Source organism: Columba livia, chromosome 15 (assembly GCF_036013475.1).
Source record: "Columba livia isolate bColLiv1 breed racing homer chromosome 15, bColLiv1.pat.W.v2, whole genome shotgun sequence".
NCBI lineage: Eukaryota > Metazoa > Chordata > Aves > Columbiformes > Columbidae > Columba > Columba livia.
Window position 1 is genome coordinate 500,720 of NC_088616.1, and position 23,375 is coordinate 524,094.

Consider the following 23,375-nt stretch of genomic DNA (forward strand, 5'->3'; position numbering starts at 1 on the left):
TGTGTAACTTGTTAAATACAGGTTGAGGGTTTTCTTGCTGTCTGCTTCTATGTTAAGTGAATTTTCTTACATCCAGATTCCTAGTTGACTCTAGGGTAGTTGGTGTGTTTTGGGATGTTTGAACTGATCCCTGATTCGTAGAATAACAGAACGGTTGCAGTCAGAAGGGACCTTAAAGCTTGTCCAGCCCGCCCTGCGGTGGGCAGGGACATCCTGTGCTACAGCACGTTGCTCAAGGTGAATTGGATCGTTTTGGTTGTGCTCATGTATTCTAATAATTTATAAAATGGCTTGGTAATTATAGTCGACTGTAGCTATTTAAAAACATCTATGCAGTATGGCAATAGGTGTAGTGAAATATTGTGACTGCTAATGCAGTATGAACCTCCTTGCCCTTGGTGGCTTTTTTCTCATTAAAAAATTGCAGAGCTAAGACTGAAAATCAAGTACTATTTAGCACTTATTTGATAACTGTTCAGGCAGTTCTATCTATTTCAGGGCTTCAGGGAGTTACTGTGATAGAGAATTTGATCCATTGGTATACTCATACATACTTTTCAGAGTTTTAATGTCTTTAAGAAGTGGAATATGTATTAATATAGGACTGCATATTCTTTTTTTTTCCTTTCAAAATTCTAGTGTCTTCTATGAAGACTGGTCTTTCATGATGGATGAAGAACGTTCTAGTATGATCCCTACGATGGCAGCTGGTAAGACTTTCTCTTAAATGGTGCTGTTCTGGGAAAATATTTTGAGATGTTTCAGGTTGTGAGGAGCTTCTCTAACACCCTCTTGGCTAATGTGGAGAACGTGTGGCAGACGCATGTTCAGGGTGAACAGTCAAGGTGTTGTGCCAGTTTATGCTATGAATTGGTGAACTGTTCAAACGCTGGATCTGGCCTTCCTACAGTTCAAAAATCTTTCACCTGAATTTTCTAACTCCTCATCAGTCCAGGCTAACTTCTTAAAAAAATCTAGCTGATTTAGAGAACACAAAGTGATTTATTCCTGAGTAGAAGAGAGCAGGGATAGGCTTTTATAGTAACACCCAAATTATAGGTAAATCCATGGGAGGAGAGTAAGAGTAAGGAATGACAGCACAGAATTTACTTTTCTGGAGTTTGACCACAGAAGTGATGTATTATTACCTTTTACACCCATTTTCCCAGGTCACGTGCTTCATTCTACAGGATAGGGTTCACAGGAGTTTTTCTTAATAGAATATAGGAACCAACAAGTATTAAAGTTGCACTGGGTTTAAATAAAAGGTTAAAATAAACGAGCTCACAGTGCTTACTGCTTATTTAATGTGCAGCTGAGCAGCCTTCAAGGTAAGTTCAGAACCGATTGCATCAGCTCGAATATAACCTAAAACTGAAAGAATAAGAATTCATGCATGGAGAGTTGTGGGAAATTTTGGGGGAAAAATGTTTTATGCATCACAGCGTTGTTAATTCTTAGGTTCTATGTTTGTAACGTTTGTATGATGTATATAGTGGCTTTTTGTTCTTTTTTTCCTCTTTCATCTGAAGGTCTGAACTCCATTCTTTTTGCAATCAACATAGATAATAAAGATTTAAATGGGCAGAGCAAATGCACACCCACCGTGTCTGATTTGTTAAAGGAATCGACACAAAACGTCACCTCATTATTGAAAGAATCCACTCAGGGCGTCAGCAGCCTTCTCCGAGAGATAACTGCATCGTCTGCCGTCTCCATCCTGATCAAACCCGATCCAGACACTGACCCTCTTCCTGTTCTCTCGAAGACCGTCAGTGCTGGTAAGCGTTTTTGCAGTGCTAGTGTCGTTCAGGAAAATATTCAAGTGTGTTTAAGTAACTTTTCAATTAAATTTAATTATTATGGAACAAAAACCTTAAAGCTAAGTGCACTACACGTACAAACCGGTTGAGTGTGAAACAGAATTATGAGGTTTTAGAAATACTAGTGCGAATACTGGATGATCAACGTGTATTTTGGCTTTCTGGTTTCCCTGTGAGAGGGAAGCTAAACTGTCTGATTGGCAGAGTGCTTTGCTTGTGACCCAAATTTCAATTTCTTGATTTTTCATTTTTAGTATGTTTTCTTTGGGCACTTTATCAGTCAGTATCTGCCGTATATCTGTTGTTATAGATCAGATAAAAATCTTAGCTTGTCATCTTCTTCAAGCAGCGCCCTAAATGAAGTGGGTTATTACCACAAAGGAAAATTGACTCATGCAAGAAGCCTCTAAATGTGTTAGTGGTTCAACTAGTTTGTAGGATGTTAGTTACTAATAAAGAGCCAAAGTTCTAATCTCTTGTAATTTGAAATTGATCAAGCAAAATGGGATTTTCATTATACATTTTCAGTTCCCAAAATGGCAAAGGAGTATCTTGTCATCTTTATTTCCAGAAGTTGAGGTAAAAGAATGTTTTGCTTTGTAAAGGTGCAAAACTGCAGGAGATTCTGGGATTTATGTGCTTTTCAATGAAGAAACAAGGTTTGAGTTTTGGCTTTAACGTGTGAATGCTGTCTGGTGGGAACAGAAGTTGAGATGAAATCTATTTTTTATTGGCATTTAAAATAGACTTTGTCTCAAAACACAGTTCTCTAAACAAAGTTGTGGTAAAGCTTTTGTTGTTTAGCATTTTAAATGAGATTAAAATAATAGGTGATACTTGACTTGGGATAACTTTGTTAGTATAGAATAGGCTTGCGAGGTGAAAGAACAGAATAACTGAGCACATACTGCACATGACTCGACAGCACAATGTATGTGTCCCGTACATGTGTATACGGGATGTGTCATGTACAACTTAAATAAAGTGTCACTTAAAAAAATGGCGTTTGTTCAAGTGCCATTGTATGTCGAGTGTTAGAGCAAGTCAGATGTTTTCATTAAAGTCTGTGTTCTTGGATGTTATTCTGTTTGCATCCAGAATGAGTTTTACTGTCCTTTTACTCGTGGAAGTATGTTAATGTGTTGTGTGGGTCTAGAGCAGCTGGGCTTGAGTTAAACAACAGCAGTTGAGGCCCGGTGTGAGTTGTCCTGGTGGGTAAGTTTCTGATCTTTCTTAGAGTGCGTCACCTTTGCGAGGTCATTCAGCCTCGTGTGCACGGTGGAATCAGTGGGAGTAGGTAACCATGTAAAACTGAGTGCTGTTACAGCAGAGATGTGAGGTACTCAGAGAGGGTTTATTTCTAGACCAAGAGCTAATTACCTGAGGGAGTGAGCAAGCTAAATTTTTTCTTCTGAGAGCTGGCTACTCAATTTCCAGAATCCAGACAAAATTCACTTTATTTGATTGCAAGTTGTGAATTTAGTTTGTGTTTTGAGTTTGTTACTTTTAGTTTTTCTCCCCGGAAGCATTTAGTGTTTTTCCTGTTGCGTGGACACACTCTGCAGTATCCGTTACCCGTAGTCTGTGCCAGAAGGTGGCAGGAAGGCTTTCTTTTACAGGTCATTTTATAAGTCTGTTGATTTTTTTTTCCAGTTCCAATTGAATACTGTTACGAATGCACCTCAAAAATATGTTCTAAAATCTGAATTATGTAAGGAATAGAAAGTAAAGATGGTAATTGGAGATTTATAAGCTCATGTATGGAAAGATAATGAAATACCTTGTAGATCTAAGTGTTTTTCTTTACTAAACTCATGTAGTATGTGAGTTCTAAGAAAAAAACCAAGTGTATTACATTGTTTCTCTTTTGTAAACTATGTGAACCTTTCTGTTGGTATTAGATTTGAAATATAAAAAAGATCGAAAAAAGAAGAAGAGAGTGACAAACATTATCTCATTTGATGAAGAGGAAGATGAGCAAAATTTGGGGGATGCCACAAAGACGTTGACTACCGGAGAAAGTTCAGAGGAGAGTGTAGACAGAGCTTCGGGTTTCGCGTTGCCCTCGTCCGAAAGCACTGCTGGAAGAAATTGGAACGGGAATGGAAGTGACCATTCGTGGAGGAGCAATTCAGTGTTCGTGAACGGGGAGTACGAATACCAGAAACTAGATGTGAAGAGCATCGATGATGAAGATGCAGATGAGGATGACCTGTATGGAAAAGTGTTAGGAAATAAAGACACAGAAGGTGAAACTGAATCTTCTGAAAAGTAAGTAGTGTTGCAGGCGCCTGTGGTAAATTTTCCGTGCTTCCCCCTGTCCCACCCTCTCCCTCCTTCAGGAATACTGGCAAATGTATGGAACTAACTGACCTATACGTTTTAGATTTTTTTTCCTCTCTTTTTTTTCCCCTTTTCCATTGTTTAAACCATTTGGGCCACTGTGGTGACGGGATTTTGCCTCTATGTTCCACTGAAACCCCGAATTTTGAGATTTCAGGCTTGTTCTCCTTGAAGTTCTCAGCTGTTGAAATTCTTGCATGATATAGCCAGGCTATGACACTCACCTCTTTGAAGTTCCCTTGTTCTTAGTATGATATTAACTCTATTTTGGCTTCACAGTAGAAGCCCATATTTTACACAGAGTAAGCCTGTTCTCATCAGAGTAGGTAGTTAAACAAGACAAGACACAACTGAGAGAAAAATAGTTTTAGGTACTAATCTGCCCTCTTTGTTTTTGACACAGAAATCCCTTTGGAGAAAAAGAGGCAAGCAGCGTTTGCCTTGTCTGCTTTGGAATGGTCTGATGTTTAATGAATTTATGTATGTCTGAACCAAGAAATGGGCAGGCGGATTGAAAAGAAGACTTGTGGTACCTCTGGAAGAAAGATAAGCATTGACTGGATAAATAGGTTGTTTTATTTGTATTTTTTGTGTTTAAATCTAGGCCTCATGAAGTAGGCTCATGCGATTCTCAGATATGCAGTTGGACTCCGCTGCAGGTCCTGAATGATGACTCGGATGTTCTGTTTCCTGTTAGTGCTGTTGGCTCTTACTCCCAAACAGGTAGGGATTTCAATGGAGCAAATTCCAGCAAACTTTGTAACAGAAGTTCTAACATGGGACAATTTTGAGAAATAATGGGATTGTGAGGACATAGGAGATATTGCACAACTGGGATGGGAGGTTCAATTAAAGTTTATTCTGGATCTGAATCAGAGTTCTTGATTTGAGTAGATATTTAGTTGAGGATGATTTATTGATGTCAGAATTAACCAGAGTTTTTGTTGGGATTCAGCTGTGATCTTGTATGGTATTTTATTAATGTTTAGGGTGGTTGAATAGAAAGTACCCTTATTCATTTTCTAGATATCACTAAGCTGGAGGGAGCTGCAAGTGTGTTTGAGAGTTTGAATTCAAATTAATCTTGACAGATTGGAGAAAGTATCAAATATTGGATGCAGTTCAGTAGAAGCTGTTATCTATTTATGTACAGGATGAGGAATGATTGGCTAAGGAATACTTCTGCAGAGGAGGATACGGGAATCATAGAATGGTTTGGGTTTGAAGGGATCTTCAAAGGTCATCTAGTCCAAGGCCCTGCCATGACAGGGACATCTTCACCAGCTCAGGCTGCTCAGAGCCCCGTCCAGCCTGGCCTGGGATGTCTCCAGGGATGGTTCATCCACCACCTCTCTGGCCAACCTGGGCCAGGCTCTCACCACCCTCATGGCCAACAATTCCTTCCTCATGTCCAGCCTGAATCTCCCCTCTTTCAGTTTAAAACGATTGTCCCTTGTCCCATCACTGCAGGCCATGGTCAAAAATCTCTCCATCTTTCATATAAGCCCACTTTATACGTTGAAAGGCCGCAATGAGTTCCTGGAGCCTTCTTCTGGCTGAACACCCCAACTCTCTCAGCCTTTCTTCATAGCAGAGCTGTTCCAGCCTCTGATCATTGTGGCTCTCTGGACCCGGCCTAACAGGTCTATGTCTTTCTTGTACTGTGGATCCCAGAGCTGGATGCAGTCTTCGGGGTGGGCTCTCCTGAAAGCAAAACAGAGGGGAGAATCACCTCCCTCAGCCTACTTGCCGTGCTTTGTTTTATGCAGCCCAGGATAAGATTTGCCTTCTGGCCCGCGAGCACCAATTGCCAGCTCATATCTTTTAATCCGCCCATATGCTCACGTTGTTTTCTGGAGGAGACTCGCTGTGGTGGGTCGCCAGCTGACAGGGAATTTGCAGGGCTGTGCTTTGGCAGTAAAAGCACAGTTTGCACAGACACACGGAAAGGAAAGTGTCCTCTGTGAGTATCTGCTCGGGTGGCTCTGCGCTGGCTCAGCTGCAGTGCGGTTTGTATTTCGGGGTGCTGCACTTCCAGAATGATGAGGACCGTTTGGAGAAGATCTTGAAGCAAGCAATGAAAATGGTGAAAGGTATGGAAAAGAACACCTGGTGCTTTCCCAGTATCTGTATTGGTACTGAAAACAAAAAACTTCCACCTGCCACCCCCACACCACCCCTCCAAGTTAATATTTTGCTAGCAGTTCATAAAACATTGCTTTTGTAAAACTTTGGGACTATATTCTCATTTCAGTGACCGCTTAAAAACTTCTCAGTGGCATTCAAATAATGGTTTTGTTGTAAAATATTTCATATTTTTTGCGTATACCTTATATGTGCCAAGAGTATAAATGGACCATTAATTGAAGGCCTGTGAAAAGTGTAATAAAAATGTGAATTGTAAAATAATGCTGTACTGCCCTCTGCTGTATTTTAGTATGTGTACTTTACCTCTTAAGAGATGCCAGTGGTTAAAAAAAGAAGTATTTTTCTTTCTTGTACTCCTACATTTTTCAGTTTACGAAGAAATGGATTTAGAAGACGTTATGTGGTTTGTGGCATAGCGTTCTCTTAAATTGTATACAGCAGTTGCTAGAGGAGGCTGAAGGCTGTCACGCAGGCTCCGTTTGGGCGGGCGGAGGGACGGGAGTTGTGACAGCTGCTGGATGCGGTGCTGGCTCGGGCAGCGCTGGGCTCGGCTGCGGCTCCGCCGTGCCGGCTGAGCTGGGGCAGCTGCTGCTGCGGGTCAGCCCGGGACCCGCCGCTCTCGTTGTTATCATGCCAACGGTTTTGTTAGAACATGCTAAATGAGCTCTTGTAAAATATATGGATTAACCCAATATTTTGGTTATATGTCTTAATAGAGATTGTTGCAGTGCTTCAGGGATGCGTCAGGGCGTACATCTCCATGTACCTAGTGATAAGAAAACCCGAGTCAAAATTCAGTTGCTTGGAACAGGAATGGAGTATGCATTTTAGGAACTGAGCTTCAGTAAGCTCTACAGCTTAAAAAAATGAGCTTTCTCCTCCATAGTCATTCTGAAGTAACTGTAATTCCCATTAACATTTTTTCTAGAACTCCAGTTTTTCAAATTCTGTGCTATTTTAGTCCATGATTTTAGGATTGTTTTACGGTGACTTTGTAACCCTTGCATAATGCGATGCAGAAAACATCAATAAAATGTGATTTTTGGTCCTTTCCACCTGAACTAGCTTAATGACAGGCCCAGTGGTGAGTGTATTTTGATCCTGACAGTTATGGATCTGTGGACAGATGGATATTATCTTTGCTTTAAAAAAATATATACATATATGTATATCTATCTGCCTGATTCCTGGTGCTCGGTACAAAGGCATGAGGAGCCAGAGAAAAGCCCCGGGGCTCTGTTGGGAGTGCGTGAAGGGCCAGGGTGTCTGCAAGGGTTCATGTACTGGGGACTAACCACAAATTCTTTGCCTGCAAGTCACAAACAGATTTGTAATGACTACCAGATGCCGTGTGGTGGTTCAAATTCTGGCGCTGGCAAAAGTAACTTCAGTAAGAAGTCTCTTCCTAGCTTCGCACCATTGTTATCGGTGTAAAATGTACATCCAAAGACTAATTTAGGAATTGTGCAACATTATTGGGTTTTTTTCCTAAACTGGTGGCTGTGTTCCTAAGTGACTCTCACCCTGAATGGCAGCAGGATTGTCATGTGCAGAAGCCAACCTTGGTGAAAGAATTTAAAGTGTTTAAACACTTCAGTAAAGAGGAGTGTTTCTACTTAAAGATGTATTTCTCTTCCTTCTGGTTTTGTTTTTATTTTATAAGTACTGCTAACTGAAGAAAGCTAATGCTTGTGTGTTCTACTTTAGGTAACTTGGAGAATGGAGAGGGGCATGAAAATGTTCACACGGTAGAACTGGTTCCAAGAAGATCTGATCTTCCTTACAGGTACATGTTAAATATGTTTTCTTAGGAGAAAAAAACCTTCACCGTATAGCTGCCAACGTATTGTTGTTACGTAATGGATCGCTGCTCCGTACTGGAAAACAAACTCTTCATCACAGTACTTTTGCACATGTTTGGAAAGACAAATGTGACAGTCTATGTTTCCCTTTTTACATCGTTTCATATGTTGAACTTTTTCCTAATTCTCTTGAAGAAGTCGTGTAGTCATGTGGAATGACAGGCAGGCTTAGCCTCCTGGTTTTGAAAACAGGCTTTATGTGGGTTTCTATGTTCTTGTTTACCGCATTCCCCGTGGCCTGTTGATTTGGATCTTTTTGTCTGTATTCTCAAATCAGCCTCACAACAAATATGTTAAAGGATAATTAAACATAAGCTGATTGAATGTGAGTGAATATGGTGACAATTTTAGTTTCTAGCATGCTTTTTTCTTAAGTTTTGAATTGAGGATTTTGTTTGCGTTTATTGACGGTATTGTGCTTTGATGACTAGAGTGGAAGTCAGCCATCCAGCTCCAGTGAATACTTTAAGCAACGTGTTGCCTTCAGCTACTGTGCCAGAATCCATGACAGTTAGTAAGTACTTCCTTGATGTATCTAGATTGATGGCATTAACTTCGAAAGTTCTATAACTCTTCATTGCTGTTTTTATTTCAGTAAGATCTGTTTAGAGGGGCATACAGCACTTCATTTTTGACATGTTGGCCACATTAGCAATGACTGCTCTAAAACGATTTTCGACTCGGCAGATCCCAGGTTATGGTTGGTTGCAGCTGGAATGGTGTTAGCTTCTCTTTGTCCCCCGTATACTGAATGTGTTAAATGAACAATAATGATTTAATTTGATTAAAATCTTTAAATCTCAGCAAGCCCTGAAAACACTGGAAATGGTTGATTCTGATGCAATCTTACTTGTTTTGCCTTCTTTCCTTAATGCCTACTTGGAAAAAAACAAAACACCAAAAACCAAACAAACTTGGAACTCTTTCTGTGTGTGCTCAGTCTGTGTTTTGCTATGGAAATCTGCTCCAAACACAAATATTTGCTTTCATAAGCAAAAATTTTAGTTAAGGTGCAGTACAGTTGTATTTTCAGCGGTGTTAAGAGCCTTTGCTGTAGAAGGAGATTAGTAGAAGTACAGGCAGTTTGTTTACCCCATCTTTAATATTTTTTCTTCACATAAACTTGTAGAACAGAGACTTAGTTGTTAAGCTGACTAGCTCTCTAAACATGTAAGCCAGTATGGTTTGTTTTCCTCACCGTACAGACAGTTTTTGGATATAGATTCTTCCTAAAGCTCTGGGGGGTGTGTTTGTTTCTTTTTATAAATTCAAATATGCACAAATTATAAATCATGACATTTGGGAAGTTAGAAGCAAAGAAGCCAAGATTATTTTCTGAAGTTGATTTATGAAATCATCAAAATGAATGAACCCTAAAGATACTGTAATCTCATGTTCTAATGTCATGTTCAAATGATATCTGTGTCACCGTATGCTAAAGGAGGTCGACCACACGTTTTTACCAGGTGCTGTTGGAGGCTGTGGCACGGGCCTGCTGGAAAACTCTTTCTCAGAATCATAAAATCATAGAATCGTTTCGGTTGGAAGAGACCCTCAGGATCACCGGGTCCAACCATAACCCAACGCTGGCACTGACCCGTGTCCCTGAGAACCTCGTCTAAACGCCTTGTAAACCCCTCCAGGGATGGTGACTCCAGCACTGGGCAGCCTGTTCCAGTGCTCAAAAACCCTTGCTGGGAAGAATTTTTTCCTAATACCCAACCTCAGCCTCCCCTGGCACAACTTGAGGCCGTTTCCGCTTGTCCTGTCACTTTTTACCTGGGAGAAGAGACCAACCCCCTCCATGCTCCAAGCTCCTTTCAGGCAGTTCAGAGATCAGAAGGTCTCCCCTCAGCTCCTGTTCTCCAGCTGAACCCCCAGCTCCCTCAGCCGCTCCTTTATTGTAGCAGGAAACTAGTTTGAGACTTTTAAGTGACATAAGTGAAGGTGTAGGTGGGGTTACTGTTGCAGTTACTGTGGTACTTTGGTCACTGGATATTTTCCGCTCATGTTATTACTACAATATCTTTTCATTCTTACATTTTTTATTCTATTTTTCAGTAATAGGATTTTAATGGCAAACTGTGATTTTAGCGCACCCTATTGATTTTCTTGTTTTGTAGAGGTATTGGGTACCAGCAGGGGCCGCAATTGGTCTCCATCAGTTGCTCTGTTAGTCCCTATGTGTAGTTAAGACAGCTATAAAATAGAAAGGAAATCTTGAGATTTTTCAGTTCCTGGTGCTCGATTTGTAAATGAAATGAACCATAGGATCAAGAGAAGCATATATGCTGTCATTAGTTTCCTCTTTCAGATAAGGTTTTAGTTGAAGGAAGGGGGGAACTATGTCAAAACGAATCTCTAAAGCCAGTAGAACACTTAGTAAATAATTGAATTATCATTGTAAGTAAAATTCAGCTGACTATACATGTAAGTTAATACCTTTGTAGGAAAATGCTTCTTTCCAGTTCGTTGTTGTTGGCCATAGATTATCCATACAGGAAGAATTCCAGGCTATGACAAAGCCAGAAGCTGAACCTCTTTTTCTGTGTTGCAATTAGCAGAAGAATTATTAAATGGTGAGGCTTACAGCTTGGTTGCATAGCAACTAATTCTAACACATCAGGCTAGAAAAATGGAATGCAGTAGTGCAGTGAGAAAAGCTGCAAGGTCTCCAGTGAGTGGGGCTTTGTGCTTCTTACTTCAAAACACAAAGCCTGAAATGATTTTTTTTAATCTATTCTCTTCCTGCTTCCTTTCCAGTTTACTAGTATAATACCAGCCTTTTCTTGGTTCTTTTGATAGGCAGGCTGGAAAATTATAAGGAGCTGTGATTCAGAATTCCTGCCGTTTTGAATAATTTTCCTGAATTCATGTCCCATGCTTTGGTAAGGCTTCGGTTAACTTAGCAGCAGATGCATCTCCAAAAACACTAAAACCACTCAAGAGAAATCCTAGTCCATGGAGTCAGAGTTTCACTGTGTGTATTAGACATAATTTGAAATTTTGCACTATTTTACAGATCATTATGATTTTATAAAGAATTAAGTTTGTCAGAAGTTGTATATTTATGCACCTGAATAGGCGCATAAATATAAAACTTCTGACAAACTTAATGACATGTCCAGTTTAAAAACAATGATATTTCTTTTGTCGTATTTGAATGACAGACAACTTTATGCCTGCTCCAGTTGTTGTTAACAGCCTTGTTTTACACCAGGAAGCCTGTCCTGCCAGCACAGCTCTCCTCGTTCTGGGTTTGCAGTGGGAAGAGAGGACGTTCCAAACCTTTCCGTTTAGAAGGAGGCTACTTGTGTCCTTCTTTACAGCCTTCTTTACAAGGATGCTATTTACGTCCTTCTTACAATGGACCTTTTAGTAAGGTACTTTTTTAGTAAATAATTGGGAACTTCGTTTTTCCACTATCATTTTCCTCAGTTTTTAAAGTTGGCTTGACCACAGAGGTAAGCGAAGGTTAGAGCACTGTACATCACTCCATATTTTTTCATATATTCTGGAGAAACCCCCCAGTTTTTATGAGGACTGAAGAACTTGACCGAATAATCAAACCCGTATATCGTATTTGTATCCTGTCTGTGTGAATAAATAAGGTGGGTATTTTTGCACTTTTTCCTCTAAATGCTTCTGATAGCGGGTTCCGTGGCTCCCCTGGCAGCGCGGCTGTGGAAAGAGGTTGCATGCGTTTCATCACTGAGGAAAAAAGCTGCACTTCATCTTCCAGATCTCTTGTTTTGGTCGGGACCGTTCTGTACACTGGAAGGCCAACACTGCATTGCCCAATTTATTTCCTGCTAAAAATTGCCCTATTAACAGTGATACGATAGGATAATATTTACAAGACTTTAGAGCACTGAATAAAGCCTTGATAGGCAGCGCTCGTGCAGGCAGCTTAGGGAGCATGTTTGGAAAGGTCAGGCTTGGAGATGCCACTGGTCTGCTGGACGTTCTCGTTGTCTCCACAATTATCGGTGTAAATCTGCACTCAGGAAAGTAACAGATGGTCCTGTGGGCTGTTCCCAGGCTGCTGTTCTCTCTGCGGTTGTGGGGGAGTGTGGCGGGACCTTGTGCACACCCAGAGACCGTTTGACAGCTCCTGCTTAGAACAGGTGCTTAAAAACCATGCTTGGCCCGTCCGTGGTGAAACGGCACAAGAGTTGTGATACTCCCGACTGTTCTGGGGGTTGCTGGGAAGCTGACGGGTGGTTCTTAAAGCGTGGCACTTGTGTATTCCAAGCTCTGAATGTGGCCTTAGAAAAGTTTCGTAGAAGCTTGATTTGCATGTAGGATGGAAGCGAAATAAAAATGTTTTAGAGCAAATATTTGCTTTTTAGTAATTAGCTGCTACAGATTAATTTCCACAATAAAAGATTTTTTTTTTTGGTGTTTTAAAAAGTGAGGTTTAATATGAAAATTAATTCCTTGAGTTTTATGTTATCTTATTTTACCGATAAAGAAACACCTGGCTTGGAATTATTGGTTTGCACATGGAAATCCTTTTTTTAAGAAGTTGTTGGAAAAATATCTCTTAAGATTACATAATTTGAAAGACTTCACTAATTATCTTATTATATCTTTATGAAATGCTGATTATCACTTGAATTTTAGCTATGCTGGTGTTGAAGGCTGATCATTAGTAACAGTAGTGTGTCTCTTTCAGTTAATGTTACTTTACAGAATGCAAATGACATACCAAGCGCAAAGCAGTTCAGAAGTAGCACATAAACTCACACATAAACTTCATCACAGAAACACGGTGGGATGACTCATATGGCTGCAGTGCTGCTATGTGTGGCTACGAGCTCTTCAGAAAAGATAGGCAGGGTAGGAGAGGTGGAGGGGTGGCTTTATATGTTAGAGAGTCACTCGACTCTGTTAAACTTGAGGTCAGCAGTGACAAGGTTGAGTGCCTGTGGACCAGGATCAGGGGGAAGTCCAACAAGGCTGACATCCTCATGGGTGTCTGTTATAGACCGCCCAACCAGGACGATGAAGGAGATGAATTGTTCTACAAGCAGCTGGCAGATGTCTCAAAATCAACGGCCCTTGTTCTTGTGGGTGACTTTAACCTGCCGGATATCTGCTGGGAGCTCAATACTGCACAGAAGAGGCAGTCTAGGAAGTTCCTAGAGTGTATAGAGGACAATTTCCTTCATCAGCTGGTAAATGAGCCCACCAGGGGCAAGACCCCGCTAGACCTACTGTTTACAAACAGAGAAGGGCTGGTGGGAGATGTAGTGGTTGGAGGCCGCCTGGGGCATAGCGACCATGAAATAATAGAATTTTCAATACTCAGAGATGCAGGGAGAACCATTAACAAAACCTCTACGCTGGACTTCCGGAGGGCAGATTTTTGCCTATTCAGAAGTCTAGTTCAGAGCATACCCTGGGAAACAATGCTTAAAAACAAGGGGGCCCAGGAGGGTTGGACATGCTTCAAGCAGGAGGTTTTGAGTGCACAGGAACAGGCTGTACCAGTGTGCCGAAAGGCTCGCCGGCGGGGAAGACAACCGGCTTGGCTAAACAGGGAGATTCTGAATGAAATCAGAAATAAAAAGAGACTTTACCGACTGTGGAAAAAAGGGCTGGCTACTTATGAAGAATTTATGGAAATAGCTTGATCATGCAGAAGAAAAATCAGGGAAACAAAAGTGCAATTTGAAATTAACTTGGCCAATTCTGTCAGGGATAATAAAAAGTCCTTCTTCAAATATGTTAATAACAAAAGGAGGGGCAAGGAAAACCTCCATTCTCTGTTGGACTCTGAGGGAAATATAGTTAACAAAGATGAGGAGAAAGCTGAGGTACTTAATACCTACTTTGCCTCCGTTTTTACCAGTAAGACAGGTGGCCCTCAGATCAACTGGCCTCTGGAGGTGGTTGACAGAGATAGGAAGCCAAATAGCCCCCTTGTATTCCAGGAGGAAATAGTTGGTGACTTACTGAGCCATCTGGATCCTCACAAGTCTATGGGACCAGACGGGATCCATCCTAGGGTGATGAGGGAGCTAGCAGAAGAGCTCGCCAAGCCGCTCTCCGTCATCTCCCAACAGTCCTGGCTCACTGGCGGGGTCCCATATGATTGGAAATTGGCCAATGTTACCCCAATCCACAAAAAGGGCTGCAAAGCTGACCTGGCAACTCCAGGCCTGTCAGCCTGACCTCGGTGCCTGGCAGGGTTATGGAGCAGATCATCCTGAATGGAATCACACAGCACCTTCAGGATGGACAAGGGATCAGACCCAGCCAGCATGGGTTTAGGAGGGGCAGGTCCTGTCTGACCAACCTGATCTCCTTTTATGATCAGGTGACCCAGCTGGTGGATGAGGGGAAAGCCGTGGATGTGGTCTATCTGGACTTCAGCAAGGCCTTTGACACTGTCTCCCATAATATACTCCTGCAAAAGCTGGTAGCCCGTGGCTTGGACAAGTGCACTCTCTGCTGGGTTAAGAACTGGCTGGAGGGCCGGGCCCAGAGAGTGCTGGTGAATGGGGCTGCATCCAGCTGGCGGCCAGGCACTAGTGGTGTCCCCAGGGGTCAGTGTTGGGTCCAGTCCTGTTCAGCATCTTGATTGATGATTTAGATGAGGGGATTGAGACCATCATCAGCAAATTTGCTGATGACACCGAGTTGGGAGGGAGTGTCGACCTGCTGGAAGGCAGGAGGGCTCTGCAGAGGGATCTGGATAGACTGGAAAAATGGGCTGATTGCAATGGGCTGAAGTTCAACAAGGCCAAGTGCCGGGTCCTGCACTTTGGTCACAACAACCCCCTGCAGCGCTCCAGGCTGGGCACAGAGTGGCTGGAGAGCAGTCAGGCAGAAAGGGACCGGGGGGACTAATGGACAGGAAGCTCAACATGAGCCAACAGTGTGCCCAGGTGGCCAAGAAGGCCAATGGTATCCTGTCCTGTATCCAAACTAGCGTGGTCAGCAGGACAAGGGCAGTGATCCTTCCCCTGTACTCTGCATTGGGGAGGCCACACCTGGAGTGTTGTGTTCAGTTCTGGGCCCCTCAGCTCAGGAAAGAGATTGAAGTGCTGGAGCGGGTGCAGAGAAGAGCAACAAGACTGGGGAAGGGACTTGAACACAAGCCCTATGGGGAGAGGCTGAGGGAGCTGGGCTTGTTTAGTCTGGAGAAGAGGAGGCTTAGAGCTGAGCTCAGCACTCTCTAGAACTACCTGAAGGGCAGTTCTAGCCAGGTGGGGATTGGTCTCTTCTCCCAGGCATCAGCAATAGGACAAGGGGCCATGGGCTTCAACTCTGCCAGGGGAAATTGAGGCTGGAGATGAGAAAGCAATTCTTTGCAGAGAGAGTGGTCAGGCATTGGAATGGCTGCCCAGGGAGGTGCTGGACTCACCGGCCCTGGAGGTTTTTAAACTGAGACTGGACATGGCACTTAGTGCCATGATCTAGTGAATGGACTGGAGTTGGACCAAGGGTTGGACTGGATGAGCTCTGAGGTCTTTTCCAACCCAGTCCATTCTGTGATTCTGTAGTGGTGGAGCAGCCCTCGGAGCCTGCGTGCTCAGCCCTGACCTGGTGGTTCTCTTGGTGCTTCTTCCACATCTTCTCTGCTACTGTACTCGACCGAAATTAGCAAGAAATATTGAGTTATCAAGTGTGGTTGCTTTTGTGGTCCTAAATTAAGCACTGTTTTTTTGTCCTATATGTAATAATGAAATTTGGAGTTTCTGCGTTGCTGTGTCTCTACAGCATTGTCATTTCTATAACTCTCAGAAAAAATAAGGCAAATGGAGATATTATAAAAAGCATTTCAACATCTTGTGTTTCAAGAGGCTTTTTTCTTCTTTTCTGCAAACCACGGTCTTTACCAGAATTTTGCTTTCATGCTCTACTCACTGATGTGTGTTGGAGAGGGGAGGGAGAGAGGATGGGATTTCAGCTGTCCACTCATGCACAAGGTTCTGGTTGGAATAAGGGAAAGAAGAGTAAGTTATTAGGCAAGTTAAGGTTACAATTTGAATAGGTTGGTAAAATTGGGAAAAATGGAGACAATTTATAATAGCTTCATTGTTTAAATGTTAATAAATCAGTACACGTGTAAACAGACTTGAGTATGCGCACAGGCAGTTGTTGTAGGGTTGTCACCCCGGCGGGAGTGCAGAGCAACTTGTCTGAGCGGCAATGGCTTTAATTTATTGAGAGTCAGAGGAGCAGTAACAGCTAACTCAGATCACGCATTGTCATATTTTAATGACACTGGTGAAATACTTAAAATGCCAGTGGCTTGATGCTTTCTTGAGGAAGATTCTGAATTCAGCTTTATAGGCAAAGATCTTTGTGTTGTTATAGGACCTGTATCCATCATGATGTTTGCTAGAAGCCTTTCAAATATTTGTATTTCCTGTGTTTATTGAATATCTGGAAGTCGGAATCTGTTGTAGATTAGACAACTAAGTTCTAATATTATCTGTAAATGTATAGTAAATAGTAATAGTACAGCTGTACAGTTACATGCTAAAACCGTAGTAGCAGGACTCCGGGTGCAGCAGCACTTTGAGCTGACACTTTTCTGTGCGGTGCTGGACTTCTCTGGTGTCACCGGTAAAGCTGACCCTGAAGAAGTCTTAGAAAAACCCTGAAATTCTGTCATAATTAAAAAAAAATATTGTTGATGTAATGACAGAAAGTATTTTTAAGGTATTTATAGGAGATAAAAAGGTTTTTGTAGGAAATTACAAGATGCAGAAATCACATCGTCTTGGAGCAGCAATGCCATTGCCTCTGCTCTGGCTGCTGGAATAGTTCTGTTTCCTGTGGCAGAATTGACAGCGAGGAAAGAAGCAATTTGAAGAAGTTAAACAAGTAACAGTGTGTGTCATCAGTATGCACACAGTGAAAAGGTGCATTGCCCCATATGTCTGCGATTACAACAAACCAGCTGCAGGCACAGCAGACTTGGAAACATTTGTATTAAAGCCAGCTGCAGACTAATTTGATTTGATCGGTGCTTCTGATCCTGTGTTAAATAATACCATTTTGGAAAGGTTGCTCAAATTAGTGATGAGATTAAGAGCATTTTATGTGCTTTGCTGAATAGCAAATGACGTTGGCATAATCTTAAACATGTTGCTGAGTTAGGGCCACTATGACTTTTAGATCTAAACTGAGCAGAAATACACACAGAAATTAATCCTTTTTTGTCCCTTCTCTTTAGATGAACTTCGTCAAGCTATTGTGGCCATGATGAATAGAAAGGATGAACTGGAAGAACAGAATAGGTAGTCTTCTTTTTCTAATCAAAAGGCACTATAATTAAAAAAACCCCAAATGTTAATACAAGCTGTCCTTTGTGTAAAGCTACATGTAATCCTTTGGATGTGTATTATTTTTCTGTGAAAGGTAAGCTTAATACTTCAGTATTCAACAGTTGATAGCGAAGAGTAATGTTTGCAGGTCAGCTTTTTGCTTTGAATTCCGATCACCTGCTGCTCTTTGCATTTTGGGAGCTTTTGCCAGTTACAGTGTTTTCAAACCCAAACCCTGAAGCCAAAAGATTCTTAAGATCTCTTCAGATAGTTTTCCAAATGAGTAAAAGTTGGTTTGCAGACAAATATTCAGGCAATTTCGTTTTCCCTTCTGGTGCAGAAGTGATGCAGGATGTCTAACAGTGTTACGCTGGGAGTGGCTGTCATTGTGAGAGTCTTGGGGCAAAATGATGATGTAAATGTAAAAATGATAAGTTACTTATTTAAAATGCTATCAAACCTACTTTTTGGGTGTTTAGTCTATTGAAACACATCATTAGATGAATGAAAATGCGGATGTATTCAAGAGATACTTTTGTTATGCTCTAGTAGGATTATTTTGGTAATTTACATTTTCCTATAGATATTTTAATTTTTGTTTATTTTTTTTTCTGACGTTGAGACTACCAACTGATCCCATTTTCCTGCCTCTTACCCTCCCCACTCCCATAATTGCAAGTTATTGCTCCGTTCAGCTTTGCGGGTTTTTTGGCAGAGGACGGGGATGCTTTGGGCCTTGCGGTTGCGTGTCATGCTGCCCTTTGCTGTCTCATCCAAGTTTTAGGCAGAGCTCCGTTGCAGAGCTCTCAGCCAGGACAAGACCCCTACCTGTCTCCTGCTCTTGCTAGGAAATACATTGCTGATAGATTGTTCCTGAGATGTATGGGCTTGCACAAACCAAATTATGAGCTGCATTCTATAATAGATTCTTTCTGCATGGTGGCACAGTAGATACCAGGTTGTGCTTTGGGCATGTTGATGAAATTGTAATACAAATTAATAGTAAGCACAACTGTTTTGATTGGGTCCTTTTTCCTTGTAACTTTTCATATCTTTGTATAATCAAATCAGCAGAATTTATTACATTGAGTAAAGAAACTTCAGGATGACATTAATGGTGTCATTCAGGCACCTGCTCTGCGATTCATAGTGTATCCTCTAATTACTCGGTAGTGTTTGCAGTGTTCTGACAGGGGCTGCTGCCTCCTTCCAGGTCTCTGAGGAACCTGCTGGATGACGAGATGGAGCATTCGGCAGCGCTGCGGCAGGAGATGGACAACTGGAGACGGAAAGCGGCGGAACAGGAGGAGCGACACGCCAGCAAGGTGCAGGCCCTGGCCAGGTGAGGAGCACCGGCAGCGGCACAAAAGGGACAGCAGTGGGGCAAGGGAATCGGAAACTCCACGTACACGAAAAGGAAATTTGCAAGAAGTGTAGTTTTCAGGAGAACATACGGGATCTAGGACTAAAAACACCATGGACTTTATTTGAATTTAAGCCGAAACAAACTTTGGGAGATTTTCTGACAAGTACAGTGGGTCTGTGTTTTTTGTTTTGTTAAGTGTTAACACGAAGTGAGAGTTTAAAATGTTAGCAAAACCACTGTTACAGCTCCAGAGGAAAGACTATTAGTGAACTGAACTTATGAAATCAAGTTTAGTTTTAAAAAGTAATTAGACTAATATTAAGAAACATAAGCCATGAAAATAGCAGCAGTTAGATAATGAGACTAGCTACAAATGAATACATATATGTAAGGTAAATGTAAGAGGCCTTTTCTCTCTTTACGTATCTATTTTGTCCAGTTTTAACCACCCCTTTTTGAAAATTTTTATTTTACTTGATATTTGGCTGATTCTTGATATTGGTGTCTGCCCAATATCAATGTCCTGTTTCTTTTCCTTCTATTGGATATGCCATAGCCTGGATGGTGTTGAAGTACCTGGCACTGTCTGCAAACAGTATTTTCCAAACCTCAAATATTATACAGTCATGAAATGTAAGGGGGCGAGGAGGGGAACAGATCTGCAGCCAGTGAGGTCTTGATTTGGAGCCTGTTTCATTTTAATTGTGCTCCACTGTATTTCCTCTGGTAGATGTCTTCTATAGTTCCACACTCAACCTTTCATGACGCTTTCTGTCCCCTGTGCAGCTGAGGAGGGGGTGATGGAGCAGCTTTGGGCACTGGGTGTCCAGCTATGGTCAGCCCCCTGCAGAGTCAGCTGGAACAGGTTGCTCAGGACCATTTCCCGTGAGGTTTTTTCGCACCTCCCTCTACAGCCCCTCTGGGCAGGGTTGTTGGCAGTGACCCACAGGCAATGCTCTTCCTAACGCGCTGCAAGCTGCTGTTGGCTTGCTTTGCTGCCAGGGTTGCGTTGCTGACTTGTGGTCACCTTGTTGTCCCAGATCCTTCTCTATAGAGCTGCTTTTCCAGCCCCCAGCACGTCTGGTTGCCAAGGGCTGTGCCTCCCCAGATGCAGAACTTTGCATTTCCCCTCCTTGAACTTTAAGGGATTCAGCTGAGTCCAATTCTCCAGCCTGTCCAGGTCTCTCTGAAATGCAGCACAACCATTTGGTGTATCAGCTGCTCCTCAGTTCTGCGTTGTCTGTGAACTTGCGGGGGGTGCCCTGTGTCCCTGCAGCCGGGTCCTTGACAAAGGTGTTGACCAGCATTGGCACCCGCCTGCCTCCAGCCTGACCCTGTGCCACAGCTCTGCTGAAAGAAAAGCATTTTAACCTGCCCCTTGTCTCAATGGGATTTAGCTTAAGAAAGACTTCTGAGGGTAAACGCTGCTGTAATAGTGTGATTTTCTTCTTACAATTCTCAATAAGCTCTAGAGTAACCTGTGATGCCTAAGACCTCGGGGATGATTCACATGTATAGTAAACAACAGACCCATCCTCGATGTTAAAGTTAAGATGAGTAATCTGTGCCTTCTCACAGGGAGAAGTGTTTGTTTTCTGCGTGCGTGGTGTCAGTCGTGAAGAACCACAGCTGAGATTCCTATAAGCTTTTCATTGCATAGCAGAGCTGGTATCTGAAAATGAGAAATATAAAGCTTGACATATTTTTTTAAAAAGTATTTAGGACATTACTAATTCTGCTTTTGATGACACATCAAAGCGAACTACTCACTTTGGGGGAAGGAGAGATGCATAAGTGAGTTGGACATTCACATGATGTAGGGCAATTGAAACAATGCAAATACTTCACATTTAATATTTGCTTTTCAGGTTATAGGAATTACATATTCATATTTCTTTGACTCACTTCCCCTACAGTTTTAGAATTTGCAGTGACATAGGGGTGAATCAGATATTTGTCAAGCACATACCTTCTAAAAGAATAGATAAGGAGCTTTTATAACAAGATCTAAAGAGATGCTCATTTAGCCTAACTCGTTATTTTTAAACAAGTTTATGTAATTTCTCTTCCTGCTACAGAGACTGAGTATGTTGTGTGAATTTTTCAGAAAGTCAGTTTACCTTTTCACATGAAAACAAATGTTGAGAGCTGCTTAGGTACAACAGCTTCTTGTGTCACCCGTTATTTTGGACTTCAGATGCATTTCTTTAACGTTTCATTGCAACTCATTTTTTAGCACGTAAGAAAATTTGCTTATAGTTCTGTGGGAATCTAGGTTTTGTTGGTTCACGTGGTACACTGTAGGTGATGCTGCTGCGGTGGTAAGAGGAGTACATTTTTAAAAATAAATAATATTTTAAACCAGGAATTTGGGCAAGCTGAATAGTTTGAAGAATTTGAAATAACAAAAATGTTGGAAATGCTTTTTAAGTGCTGTGTAATAAACGTGGTGAGAGGAAACTAGGTTTCAGGTATTTCGTAATAGTGAAATCTCACTGTTTACCTTGAAAACAATTGATCACATGACTTGAATAGAAAAATTTCCTCCATTGTAATATTCCAAGCATCTTACATCAAAGAAAATCATCCAGTAACAATCTGGCTATTGTATTTTCATGAACAAGTGTGCTTCAGATTACGAGCGCTGGTTTTTATGCCTGTCCCCAAAGCTCCTGCAAAGAATCGGGCGCAGGTGTCCGTCGGTGAGCCGCTCGGGGGTCCCCGGCCGTGCCGTGCCCCTGGGCTCCTGGCAGTGCTAAAGCTTTTCAATTGAGGTTCCTTTTTTCTGTGTGGAATACCGTTACATCCCTTTACGAGGCAAACACCTTTATTGAAGTTGACTGTGAGACTTCATCATCTCAGATTGCATATTTTTAGACTATTTTCAGAAATGTTGGAGGAAAGTGTTTTACAAAGGACGGGCTTTGTAGCAAGAAAAGCAGATTGAAAGAGGTGATAACGCACTGTGTAGGGAAATGGAGCTGAGAATGTGACTATACTTACCTTACACTTTTATGTACCTTCTGTTTACTGTGTACATTCCATAACCTAATCTGCCTCCTCTTCTTTAGTGCCTGTATTATTTAAGACACGTTGCCTTTGGATTTGGCACTTAATCTGTTTTCCAGCACTTCCCAGAGAGCCGTAGCGCTTCAGGGTGGGCGAAATGACGTGCTGTGCGTGTTGCAGTGATGGCGTGACTTACCTTGAGCAGCTGCTTGGAGAGAGGAACAGTGTCTCTGGTCCCTGCTTGTGAAAACTAATTGGACTATTCCTATATTCAGTGACTCTTTTTTCCTGCTTGGTTAGTTGGTGACATGTCACAAGTTATTTCAGAAGATAAATAGCTTCATCTTATGTCTTATCCACAAAGCCATTTTTTGCCTTTTCAGGTGTGATATCAATGCTTGGATAGAGCCCTTTCATAGTTTAAATTTGAGCACAGTCCGTGTTGTGAAGCCACCATAAGAATAGTTTTGTGTTGATCGTGGACATGGCGTTTCTCTTCCATGACAAGCAGTTAAATTTATCTCATTATTCCTCATTACAGTTTTTCTCAGAGATTGGCTTTGTAGTATAATCGTATATAGTTCCACTTCTATGAGTAATAGTTTTTATTTTTCTTATTTCTTTTAGGTTATATATGATTACAATTAATTTTGCTCTTGTACCTCCTAATAGTAGGAACATAGGCTAATTCGGGTTGGAAGGCAGTCACCCAGCCCAACCTCTCTCTCTCTATATATATATAGGTTCTACGTATTCTGGCAGTGCATTGTTTATTTCAATTCATTCTCAAGATTCATGCAATTCTTTTATTATTTGGAGATCTGGTACTTTTACAGTGTTTTCTAAACCACTAATGCATTGGTTGGATTTAGTTTTCTGTAAGCCTGAATTTAGAGATAAGACACGTGTTAGGAGTAAGCTGCACAGAAAGCGCTTGTTAGCGTCTCGTGGTTGTGCCAGAAGCGCGATTGCCGTGTTCTTCAGGCCACTGGAGTTGAGATACGGGAGAAACGACAAAGCGTTTTTCAGATTCTTTTCAATCCGTGCTCATTTGACAGAAGCCCCAGGGGGATGTTTGTAGCTTTTTCAAGAAGCAGGTGTGCTGGGTCTCTTCCTCTGCAACAAAAATCCTAACTTAAAGTTTATTATATTATAAAATTATCCGTCTTACAATAGTTTTGATTTTCTTTTAGGCAAGATTTTCTCAAATACTAATTTTTAAATAATAAACTTGAGAGCAAGTGTAGTTATTTTTGCTTCAAAATTAGGCAGGGAATTGAAGGTATTTGGCAACTTAGTTTCATTATATAATCAATCGTTACTTGTCATTCCAGATAGTTTTCCAAAAAGCGATAATAAATAAGCAAGTTGTTGCTCAGGTGTTCTGTGGCTGTACACCGTTCATGAATATTTAAAGAAAATTTCTTTTCATTAAAGATGATTTTGTTTCCCTATTAGTATGATCAGTGTCACTAAACATTGCAATTGAAAAGTAAATGCTTTACTATGAATGTTTTATTTCACAGAATCACAGAAT

At 41.6% G+C, this 23,375-nt stretch overlaps 1 protein-coding gene across 11 annotated transcripts in view; it reads left to right on the top strand.

Moving 5' to 3' along the window:
- SNX29 (sorting nexin 29) overlaps positions 1-23,375 on the top strand; it is a 128,736-nt gene that overhangs the window by 16,365 nt on the left and 88,996 nt on the right. For all 11 annotated transcript variants that reach the window (XM_065030388.1, XM_065030389.1, XM_065030386.1 and 8 more), the window contains 8 exons: positions 640-710; positions 1,533-1,781; positions 3,725-4,094; positions 4,771-4,889; positions 8,022-8,100; positions 8,608-8,690; positions 17,373-17,436; positions 18,677-18,805. In XM_065030388.1, coding sequence (XP_064886460.1) covers positions 640-710; positions 1,533-1,781; positions 3,725-4,094; positions 4,771-4,889; positions 8,022-8,100; positions 8,608-8,690; positions 17,373-17,436; positions 18,677-18,805 — 1,164 coding nt within the window. The remainder of the gene's footprint in view (positions 1-639; positions 711-1,532; positions 1,782-3,724; positions 4,095-4,770; positions 4,890-8,021; positions 8,101-8,607; positions 8,691-17,372; positions 17,437-18,676; positions 18,806-23,375) is intronic.